At 40.1% G+C, this 12,315-nt stretch overlaps 1 protein-coding gene across 1 annotated transcript; it reads left to right on the forward strand.

Moving 5' to 3' along the window:
* The first annotated feature begins 959 nt into the window (after nucleotides 1-959).
* MYOC (myocilin) lies at nucleotides 960-11,270 on the forward strand. The gene is made up of 3 exons (XM_070746784.1): nucleotides 960-1,675; nucleotides 8,449-8,580; nucleotides 10,265-11,270. The coding sequence occupies exons 1-3, from the start codon at nucleotides 1,114-1,116 to the stop codon at nucleotides 11,047-11,049; spliced, it is 1,479 nt and encodes a 492-aa protein (XP_070602885.1). The 5' UTR covers nucleotides 960-1,113; the 3' UTR covers nucleotides 11,050-11,270.
* Nucleotides 11,271-12,315: the final 1,045 nt, after the last annotated feature.

Genomic DNA, 12,315 nt, shown 5'->3' on the forward strand with positions numbered 1-12,315 from the left:
AAAAGTTTTCCTAGATTCCAACATACAGTATACCTGAACATAGACAACAAGTCAAATTAAAATACAAAATAACAGTGTTAGATAGCAAATAACAAAATCCTTGTCATGTGCCCCCCACTTTAGTTCCTTTAATTCTTATACCAAGCGGTGGAAATTGGGATACTAAAAGAAAATATCCTAGAATAAGAGAAAATATCAAAACACTACTATATAGGTCTTCCCAGAATAATCTAGAAAACATTTAGATATTATTGATTTGGTCATCTTCCCCTCAACCCTAAATTGTTTTATTCAATTTCATTTTCTAGATTAATAAAATACAGAGTCACAAACTGCAGAGACTAAATTCACATACCAGGCTAAGCTAAAATGAGGTTGACTGCTTTGATGCCATTTTCTGTATGACCTCACCCTAAATGTGATGAGAGAATTCAGAGTGGCCATTCTGAATATGCTAGAATCCTGTTGGAAAAAACTAGTGGAGAGATCACTTTTGCCAAGTCCAATTAATCTCACTAAAGCAGATCTTTCAAATGAAAGTTTTGGAAGCACAGAAGACTGCAAGAGAAAGAATCATAATATCATTATTTTTCTAGCCATAGAAAATAATAGACCCCCATCTATTTTGATGCATGCATCTATTTTCATAATCAAATATGTTTATAAAATACCCAAAATGTATATATGTGTGATGTTACATCTTACAAAACAGTTTTTAAAATGGCTGTTAAATACTGTAGAGTAATTGCAGAATTCCAAAGAATAGTTCTCAGCCATTTCTTTTCTCATGTATGTATCCACAAACATGCAAGCTGTTGACTATATAGATTATAAAGCTTTCAGATCTGCCTCCATGAGCCAAAAATTGGCAGTTTGTCTTGTAATATTTTCGAATAAAAATGTATTCCTTTAAGAGATTTTTAAAATTTGTAAAATGTTCTGTAAGTGCTGCTGCTTCTGTTGCTGCTGCTTCTTTTAGCCAACCTCTACAGCCCCTCCCTTAACTCCCAACATTACAAAACTGTGGTTTGCAAACATTGAATTAATTTATCCACGTTCAGTTTCTCAAAGAACTTGCTTTTAAGAGAGAGAGGCTGGTGTGAAATCACAAGGATGCCGGTGATATGGTTGATTTCAGTCTGGATGGCATGGGGAACATTGGGGAGTAATGTCCATTTTAACAAAAACATTAACCAGGATGGGAGATGCATTTATTCCTTTGCTGTACCCAGTAAAAGTGAAGACAGCTGTGCTGGCTTAAGTGAGGTATTAATAACCATTCAAGATCTCCAACGGGAGAGCAAATCTCAGCACCTGGAACTAGAGTCAACTAGAACTCGGCTTGGCCTTTTGGAGAACCAGGTGAATCAACTACATGGAAGTCAAGTTAGGAGGACTTCTTTATCTACAGTTGGCTTGCTTCAAAGGGAGGTAGAGAGTCTGAAGAGGGAACAAGCCCAGAGGGACATCCACATCAGTAGCCTGGAAACTACCATCAACCATCTCCTTCAGGACAAGTCAGCTTTGGAAGAAGAGAAGAAATGGCTGCAAGAGGAAAAGAAGGAGCTGGACAGAAGGTTAGAGAAAAGCATTGAGGAGGTGGCTCAGCTGAGAGCAAGCGATTGTCCTCAGACCAGAGAAGCCAGCAGTGAGATCCATCAAGGCTCTCAGGAAGGTAAATCTGGAGACTCTCCAGCTAGCAAATGTGCTCTTAAAAATCTAAATGTACAATTATAAATTATTTACTTTTAATTAATCATTTTGAAAGAGAATGCAAACAAGTGAAGAAGATGTTATGAAAATAAGTTAGGAAAACAATGAAAATTTAGCCAAGAAAACAAATACATTATTTTTACCAATTAAGAAAAGGATTTTTGAGTCTCTTGAGTGCCAGGGTCTGCACCATTTAGTTATTTAAAGATAGATTTTTTAAAAACAGGGAGCAAAGGAGAAGATTTTTTTTAAAAAAAATGTAAGTAAATATTGGATCTCTATTTTCTCTCTTGTTGTACTTTGACTGAAGCACAATAAGGTATTGTATTTTTCAGTGTATAAGACTCACCATTTTACCTCCAGAAAGTGTGCCAAAAACTGGGTGCATCTTACACAACAATTGTTGTGGGGAGGGAGTTGGGTAGTGGTTAGCAGCAGCGACAGCAGCATTCCCGTGGCGGCTTTTCATGCAGTTTGGCAGCTGGCACTGGCTGCCGCTGCCAAACTACATGAGAAGCACCACCACCAGACTTCAGGAAGGCTGCTGCCGCTGCTGCTGACTGCCACCGCTGCAGCGGCTCCTCCCTGCAGGCTACTTCCCCACACAGAGTTTGGTTTAAGGATGCCGCTGAGGGACAAACAATGAGCAGATGGATCGGCCTGGCCTTTGCCCATATGGAACTTTTCTCTCCAAGCAGATTCGGATCATTCTTATTCAACACACACACACATAAACGGATTTTATTCGTTTAAGGGTTCACCAGAGGCCACTCTGCAAATAAAATGGGCTTTTTTACCACACTTTCCCTTTGAACAGAGAAGCTCAGCACCTGTAAAAACATACCATTGAGGGTATTTGGGGGGCAGAAGACTCTGCCTATCCTTGTCTGCAGCCTTAACTAGCCCATGGCTTGCTGGGAGGAATCGCAAATTCAGCAGGTGAGAGGGGATTCCTAGCTCATGACCGGGGAATGCGCCACGGCCTCGGTGAAGGTTTGAAGACCAAGTTCCAAGTTTGAAGACTCGGAGTGCAAGGGTCTTCAAACTTGGTGAGAGTTAGGAGTGCAAGGGTCTTCAAACTTGGTGAGAGTTAGGAGTGCAAGGGTCTTCAAACTTGGTGGGTTTAATTAAGGCTTGTGATTGAAGGAGGAATTTTGGGAGTTGAAGTCCACAAGTCTTGAAGCTGTCAAGTTTGAAGTTTGTAAAAAGTGTACATGGTTTTAAACAGCATACAGGGTTGTAAAAAGTGTTCTGCTACACTGGTATTTTATTAAACAATATAATACTACACCATTTGGTTCAGAATACATTTTCCCTTGTTTTCCTCCTCTAAAATCTAGGTGCATCTTATGCACCAAAAATACAGTAATAAGTTTTAAAATCTGTTGATCGCTTTCTTATTCTACAAGCCCAGTCACAAGATCTGGCTTTGATCTACCTGCATTTATGGAAAAAACTCAAAGAGTAAGAATAACAGCAGATCAGAATGTGATAAATTCAAGCTTGTAATTGTAAAACTCAAATGTAACTAGCTGAAGAACAGCTAATAATTCAAAAACAAGTGAGAAAAGAAAAAAATACATAGTTTGTTATTTCTACAGCAGTTAAAGGTTGTCTTGAAACAGTAAAAAAAGCTTGTCACATAGTTTAGGATGCTAACAAGAGCAAAAGGCCTGTGAAAATCTTTATGGCAAGCCATTTTCTTTGACATTTTTGTGATCTCGGGCTGAATTTATAAAACAATCTGAAAAAGGCTAAAGATTTCCAGCTTTTGGTGATTTTCTTAGTCCAGACCCACTGGATTTTAAAAAGCCAGATGTTGGGGGGAAAAGAATGATGAAATACTGGAATTGGGATCTGGTGTCTATTAGTGAAAAAAATTGGAATAGAAAGCTTCATCTGATGCTTTTAGTTTTCTTTTGAATATCTCAGGCCAGTGATGGCAAAGCTTTTTTTCCTTGGGTGCTGAAAGTGTGTGCATGTGCATTGTCACACATGCATGAGTGCCCTCACAGAAAATGCAATGCTCCTGCATGTCCCGCCCCCTGCACATGTGTGCACGAACCACCCCGTTTTGGCCTCATATCCTAAAACAGTAGTGGGGGAAGGGAAAAGCCTCCCATTCCCAAACAGAGCTGGGGAGGGAGCCTCTTTCCCCAAGCAGAGTTTGGAGGGAGGGGAACATAAGAACATAAGAAGAGCCATGCTGAATCAGGCCAAAGCCCATTGAGTCCAGCATTCTGTGTCACACAGTGGCCCACCAATTATCCATGGGGATCTTGAGCAGAAAGAGAAGGCAAGACCTTCCCTTTCCCTTGACCCCCAACAAATGGTACTCAAGGGAATCCTGCCTGCCTCAACCAATATAGAGGCAGCACTTGGACATCCATTTCAATAACCATCTATATGCTTGGCATCCATGAATCTGTCTAATCCTGCCATGAAGCTATCAAGGCTGACAGCTGTCACAACCTCTTCTGGAAGTGTATTCCATAAACCAATGACCCTCTGGGTGAAGAAATATTTCCCTTTATTTGTCCTTGCTTTCTTGCCTATGAGCTTTAGGGAGTGCCCCCTTGTCCTAGTATTGTGTGATAGAGAAAAGAATTTTTCTCTATCCACCTTTTCTATCCCATGCATGATTTTATACACTTCGATCAAGTCACCCCTTAAACACCGTCTTTCAAGGCTAAAGAGACCAAGGCGTTGTAACCTGGTATCATAAGGGAGGTGCTCCATTTCTTTTATCATTCTGGTTGCCCTTTTTTGCACCTTTTCCAGTTCCATTATATCCTTCTTGAGGTGCGGTGTCCAGAACTGTACACAGTACTCCAAGTGTGGTCTCACCATCAATTTGTACAGAGGCAATACAACACTTGCTGGCCTATTTTTGATTCCCTTCCTAATCATGCCAAGCATGGAATTTGCTTTTTTTACTGCTGCTGTGCACTGGGTTGACATCTTCATTGAGCTGTCCACCAAAAGCCTCTTTCCCTAAATGGAGCTGGGAGGCAGGGGGGAAGCCTCTTTCTCCAAATGGAGATGGGACAGGTGGAAAAAGCCTCTTTCCACAGATTGAGCTGGGAGTGGGAGGAGCCTCCTTCCCCAAAATGCTGGAGGGGGGAAGCCTCTTTCTCCAAATGGAGCTGGGAGGGCAGGGAATCCTTGGGTGGAATCTCCAGAGATCTGGAAAGGCTGGGGCCACAGAAAGTGAGGAAAAAGCATGAGCTTGTCTGACCCAAAAGTCAGCTGGTTCCCTTCTAAAATATTAACAATACTACAGAGACAGAAAAAGTTTGTACATCTTAAAGATGTCAAGTTTCATAAACCTATTATTTTTACATCTGGTTATACACTTTAGTATTATATTTTGTTTTTGCAAGTACACTGAGTGCTTCTGTACTGGAGACAAATTCCTTGTGTGTCTAACGACACTTGGCCAAATAAATAAAATATAAGTACAGAATACACATTCTGATTAATCTAGGATTGAAGGATACAAACATGAATATAAAGCATTCCAGCAAAATTTGATTCCTTCTGGAAAGCAGTGAGCTATAAAAAGCAGTATATTAAGCCAAGAATTAGAGTTTGAGAAGAAACAAGAAAAAATGGAAATCGAAACAATTAAAAGAAGGAAAATTCGAAAACATGACAACAAACTTTATGATTGCAAATGTTGGACTTTAACACAAAAGTAAGAAGAGAAAGAAGATGCTACATACTAGTGGGCCAATTTGGAAAAGGCTGCTGATTTGGGTGTGGTGGGATATAGCTTATTGTCTTTTGAGCAGAGAACAGGAGATAAAAATATTAAAACAATTGTCCACAGATTTTGGGAAATTATTTTATCAGAAGAAAAAAAGAAATGTGGGAATTCTTTGGCAGACGGGTACTGGTTTTTTTCTTAGCATCTGTCCTGCATGATTGTGAGGTATACTTGTCCCGTTCTTAGAGGAAAATCTGCCAATCAGTGACATGACCCAGAGGGGATTTTTAGCTCGCGTGTCACAGAGCCTGATGCTGATTTGGGCTAAGGAGTTTTGGAATAAATATCCAGGTCCAATTCCAAGCCCAGGGAAAAGGCACTGGAGACAAAATGGAGGCTGGGGGCTGATTGGAAAAAGAGTGCATTTATTGATGAAGCAGAAGCACATGGGTGGTTCTGGGCAGCTGACTACATGGAGTTGAGGGGGAGGAGTATTTATACCTTTAGCAGCCCAATGGGTGGCATAGAAGTCAAACAAACAAACAAACAAATCAATCAATCAATCAATCAATCAATCATCTCTTGGGCTTTGTACTTGAGTTTCCTGTTCATATTGGCTGTTGTAGTGGTCATAGCCAGTGATGGGCTCCTACAGGTACGGTCAGGTACGCAGAACTGGAAGAAAAATTTTGGTCAGCCACGCAGAGCTAGTAGAAAAATTTTGATTTCCCCCCCATTTTTTCCCTTCTGGTCTCTGGGTATGTTTTTCCTATCATAGTAAATAAAACATAGAAACATAGAATCATAGAAGATTGACAGCAGAAAAAGACCTCATGGTCCATCTAGTCTGCCCTTATACTATTTCCTGTATTTTATCTTAGGATGGATATATTTTTATCCCAGGCATGTTTAAATTCAGTTACTGTGGATTTACCAACTACGTCTGCTGGAAGTTTGTTCCAAGCATCTACTACTCTTTCAGTAAAATAAATGAGGTTGAATGTGTATAATTTTAGAAGAGCTGTGCATGGGGGTGGGGGTGTACATATACATACAGTTTATATAGTAGATAATATATATATTTTTGTGTGCCTGTGTGTAATATGTATGTACACATATGGCATATATACATAGAATTAAATAGTATATTTTGGATGTTCAGTAATAGTACAGTATATAGATAGGGAAATTGTATCTCTTTGAGGCGACGAGAGGCCAGGCACCCTAACCCAAACCGTTGATATGAGTGATATCAAGTGGGCCACCTTTAAGCCAGTCACATGATCTTTAAGCCACCCCCAGTCACATGATTGTCAAGCCACTCCCACCTGGTTACATGGCCAGCAAGCAACATCCACAAAATAAGCACGCCCACAGCGTGGTAGTAAAATTTTTTGCAGCTCTTCACTGGTCATAGTTGGCTCTGTAGGTTGTCTGAGCAAAGCTTGGTTGAAGCTTGATCTGCTGATGCAATGTAGGGGCTTGTTGGGCAATACCTATTGTGGCTGGGAGCTAATCCTACCTTTGTTCAGGCCTTGCTGTAGGGAAATTGCTTTTGAATACAGCAACCTAGATCTCAATAAGCTCTTTATCTCTTAAATGCTGACATCTGCTGAGGGCCATCAAGAAAGGTGTGTGGACTGCTTTCTGTTCAAGAGCATGTTTCTCAATTTCTCATCCAGGGAAATATAATATTCTGCCTTTTTAATATTTCTCAAAATATTTCATTCTTGTAGGAGAGGGGTGGGTTTCTAACTTTCTACATGAATGACTGCTTAAGGATCACATTGCAATCACCTGTGACTACATAAAAACAAGTATGTGGTCTTTCTGGTACCACTGCAAAATCTCAAGCACTATATCTTATGGAGCCTCCTTTTACTGACTTATATGAACTACTGGTATCTCTGAAGGACGAGACCTCTCCATGATTACTCTAAACAAACAAAATTATTGAGCATCTCAGACATAGGAGCATCAGCAATACATGATGAGTTTGAATTTTGGAATGGTAGATGATTCCCATGTTTCAAGGTTGTGTTTTTCATTGCAGTGCAAATCCATCAATGTCTATGTGCATACATATATACAAAAATAATGATGAAAAGTGACTTTTTCTTTTGGTTTAAACGGGAAAGTTAAAATCAGCATAAGCTAAGCAACTACTACTGTAGCTTTTGTAATGGCAATGTTTATTGTGAATGGCTGCTTAGATATAGACATTGCAGGGAGCTTCTTCCAACTATGGTAACTGTCCATATGAGCAAGGATATTACTACCTGGGATCCTCAATCATATGCAAAGCCTTCATAGACGGACCAGAAACAATAAAAAGTCTTAAAGATGAGCAAACCTGCTACTTTTGTATTTACCACAGATAAATATTTTTGCCACCAATAGGATCTATATACATGTGGAAGGGCAAAACTAATATTTGTATTTCATTTCTTCTGAATATTATCTATCATCTATCTATCTATCTATCTATCTATCTGTCTGTCTGTCTGTCTGTCTGTCTGTCTGTCTGTCTGTCTGTCTGTCTGTCTGTCTATCCATCCATCCATCCATCCATCCATCCATCCATCCATCCATCCATCCACCCACCCACCCACACACACATACATACATACATACATCTATCTATTTTGTCAAGTACATATTTGATCATAAACATAAATATAACATTATTTGAATACGTAAGTTGGGTACAAATAAGAATTTGTAAATAATCCAATGAATAATATGTCTGAAATGCTTTCTACACACTAAAGCAGAGGTCTTCAAGCTTGGCAACTTTAAGACTTGTGGACTTAAACTCCTGGAATTTTCCAGCCAGCTATGCTGGCAGGAGAATTCTAGGAGTTGAAGTCCACAAGTCTTAAAGTTGTCTAATTTGAAGACCTCTGCACTAAAGGGATCTTCACTTACAAGTGAATTTGTAGTCACAAACTGTTCTTTCATGTGTATACATTGTCAACACTTGGGTATACTGTAACATTGTTGTCTCCCTTCCATTTTCTCTCAAGTGTCTAAGTGGGATACTGAAAATTTGGGCTACCAGGAGCTCAAATTAGACTTTGCTGAGGTTTCTACATCTCATGTCATCGAGGAAGACATTTCACCCTCACCTCCTACTAGCATAGAAGCTGAAGAACCAGGTATGAATTTTGTGTGTGTGTGCTTCTGATGCTCTCTTCCTCCAAGCTCACTAACTATTTTTTTCTTATTTGGTACTTATTTTGTTCAGGTTCTAGCATTTGGAAATACCTTCATTTTAGTCTAAAGACAGAAAGGGAAATGGATTTTTGTCTGCCAATTAATTTTTTCAGAAGTGGCATCTAGTCATAAAAATAAAGATATTAAAATCGTACTTCCTAGTATTTTGCATGAGAGTCAATCTCATAGCATCCTCACCAATTCTGGAGAAAAAGACCTTTGAAATAATTGTGACACTGAATGTGGCTCAGAGACTCAATGAAGGGAAGACTTCCATTTCAGCCTTTTGCTCATGGCAACTCATGAGGTTGGGGCCCACAAACTGGTTTCAAACTCCATATTTTCATCCAAAATAGCCTGCAGGAAGGCTAAATCCATGGTTAGAATGGGAATGCAACCCTGAGTCCCACAGGATTGGGCAGCAAGCAAGCAAACAAACTCTGGTATTGATGGCATTATTTTGGGAGTTTATGTGAAATGGTCTGTGATAAAACTAGCTGCATAAAATACAATAATTTTGCAAAGAGGACAGTAAATGCCTACACTATCCAAAGTTTAATAATGTAATCCTATGTTTTTGAACTAGAAAATAAGGCCAGTTGAACTCTGAAGTGCTTATTATGAGAAAATACATTTTTGGCTACCTATCAGGCACTCCTCCCCCCATATGTTTTTGTTCTCTTTTATAACAACAGACTATGTTTGGTTCAGTTGCTCCTGGCCCTCTTTCATTCCCTTTCCTTCTTATGGAACCAAGCCTACATTTCATGTGTTCCAGATCTGAACTGGATTAATTAAGTGAACATTTCTCCTGAATTTCATTTCTTCTGCATGATTTCAAATGTTGGAAACATGTGGAACATATTAACCCTACATCCATTTCTCATTGTTCATTTTAGAAAAAAATTCAGAAGGGTTACAGCTAACCTTTTTTGATATATGTGAAATGATTTCATTTAGGCAAAAGTAAGAAGTATATTCTGAATTTAGGAATAGACAAATACTGTTACATACCCCCAAAACTGCCAATGTTGCAAATGGCATTCAGAATTTTAAAAAATTTAAATTTTAAAACTTTAAAAAGAGATAACTTTCATTAAAAAAAACCCACTCTAAAATAACTTAAGGAACTTCAAAAAGAAATAATACTACAGTATTAGCTTTCTTGATTACCAAAATTAAAAGCATTAATAAATAAAATGGAAGAAGCCTTTTATCCATTCCTTATATTTTCTTGAATAGCAGAGCCAGAAAATAAATAGGTTAAGAAAACTGGCACTAATTGGAATTAAACACTATTAACCTCGACCAGGGCTTTCGAACTCCCGGCTTGAGGGCCGGATGTGTCATGCCCTGGCCATTCCCATGCCTGGTTTAGCAAAGTGGGGGGGAGTCCCAATACATCATATGACGCCACCATGATGATGTGAGTTTGACACCCCTGGCCTAGACAGAGTAAGAGTCTGATTAACCCAGCTACCCATGTTCATACAGGCTGCTCTGCCAAATTAGAGGCATCCCTTTTTTTGGATTCTGTCTGGAAATCATCAGTTTCTAAAGTAATAGTTTATAGGTGCATATTCTTTAGTTTGAGAGGTTAACTTACTTGCTTATTTCTTGAATTAGGTTGTGGAACGCTAATTTGGGTTGGTGCACCAGTGACATTTCACAAGGCTGACACCATTACAGGAAAGTATGGTGTGTGGATGAAGGACCCACAACCTGTGTCTCCATATACTAATGAGACAATTTGGAGAGTTGACACGGTCAGTGCAGATGTCCGTCACGTCTTTGAATATGATGATCTGGATGAGTTTGTGAAAGGCTACCCTTCCAAAGTTCATGTGTTGCCCAGATCCATGGAGAGCACTGGGGCTGTTGTTTATCAAGGATTCCTCTATTTCCAGAGGCACAAGTCTAGAATACTGGTGAAATATGACTTGAAGAATGAAGTCATTGCAGTTCAGAAGGAGTTGCCTAATGCTGGCTATCATGGACAATTCCCCTACTCCTGGGGTGGATATACAGATATTGATCTAGCAGTTGATGAGATTGGATTGTGGGTAATTTATAGCACTGAAAATGCCAAGGGAGCTATTGTGCTTTCTAAACTGGACCCAGAAACTTTGGAGATTTCACAGACATGGAGGACCAATATTTACAAGCAGTCTGTGGCTAACTCCTTCATGATCTGTGGTTCCTTGTATACCATTAGTAGCTACTCATCCCCTGACGCCACTGTGAATTTCATCTACCGCACAAGTACAGGAAGCAGTGCACCACTGAAGATCCACATTGAGAACCGTTACAGATACAGCAGCATGGTAGACTACAATCCTACAGAGAAGAAACTAATGGCTTGGGATAACTTCAACATGGTGGCTTATAACATCAGACTTTCCAAGATGTGATTACCTTGTTGAGATTGATAATGGGAAAATAGATAATGGAAATAGAGGTAGAAATTGAAGTTTAATATTAAACTTTCCTCCCACTAATTATCAACTGCCATGAATCACCTAGAATTTCTCCTGAGCTACCCCAATGCAAAGAAATAGCTATGCAATGTGGGATTGACTCTTAATCCTTTTAATCAGTGTATGCAATAAAATAGTCTGTGATTTACACTTCATGGGTAATTTCCCACTCTCTCTTTTTTTAATGGAGCATTGTGTATCTTCTTTAGAACATTAGCCCATGCATGCTGCAGCCAACTATAACACCTCAGAATGATATAAAGCCGTGATGGCAAAACATTTTATGCTTTAGTGCCAAGAAAGAGCATGTGTGTGTGCATGCCCATACCTATAATGCAATGTCCTCCCCCCCACGCATGTGTGCACAACCCCCCACAAGCTGCCCCCCATGCATGCACACAGACCTCACTGAAGTCTTGATTCCCGGTAGGCCTATTGGGCAAGGAGGAGGCCATTTTTGCCCTCTCCAGGCTTCAGGAAAGCCCCCAAAGCCGGTGGATGGGGAAAAATGGACCCAACGGGTCTACCGAAAGTTTGGACATTTCTGAACTTCTGATTGGGCCATTTAGCCATTTTTTACATTCTCCAGACTTCAGGAAAGCCTCCTGAAGCCTGGGGAGGTAGAAAAACTGCCGAACGATCCAACGAGAAGTTTGTTTCTGAACTTCCGGTAGGCCCATTGGCTTTGTTTTTTGCCATACACAGGCTCCAGAGCAGGGGTGGGTTCTACTTACCTTCCCCACCTGTTTGTATCACAATGGAAGTGCATAATTCCCAGAAAGGACCTCTGCGCATGCACAGTACTGAGTATGCAGAGAAGCAAAAAATAAGATGGCAGAGCCTAGGGCGCCACCAAGAGAACCAGCTCAGGAGTGTGGCAGGCCTGGATTGCTGCTGGTTCAAGTGACCCAGGCCACCAAGTTACTAACGGTTCTATAGAACTGGTTCGAGCCAACAGGAACCCATCTCTGCTCCAGAGGCTTTCCTAAAGTCTTGGGAGGGCAAAAACAGTCTCCACCCTGCCCTCTGGAATGCCAAAAAACAGCTGTCCCACACACACTTGTGCACTGGAGCTGACATTGGGCAATGCCTCACATGCCCTCAGATATGGCTCTGCATGCCACCTGTGGCACACATGCTCACGGATATAGAGTCTCTTTTTTTACAATTTCTTTTTAGCTTCCACTCAATAAATGGAAG

The sequence above is a fragment of the Erythrolamprus reginae genome, chromosome 3, assembly GCF_031021105.1.
Source record: "Erythrolamprus reginae isolate rEryReg1 chromosome 3, rEryReg1.hap1, whole genome shotgun sequence".
NCBI classification, from domain to species: Eukaryota; Metazoa; Chordata; class Lepidosauria; order Squamata; family Dipsadidae; genus Erythrolamprus; species Erythrolamprus reginae.

Coding starts and splice junctions, on each gene's coding strand:
- MYOC (XM_070746784.1), top strand. CDS start 1,114: ATGCCGGTGATATGGTTGATTTCAGTCTGGATGGCATGGGGAACATTG. Junction 1,676..8,448: donor CCATCAAGGCTCTCAGGAAG/GTAAATCTGGAG, acceptor TTTTCTCTCAAG/TGTCTAAGTGGGATACTGAA. Junction 8,581..10,264: donor CATAGAAGCTGAAGAACCAG/GTATGAATTTTG, acceptor TTCTTGAATTAG/GTTGTGGAACGCTAATTTGG.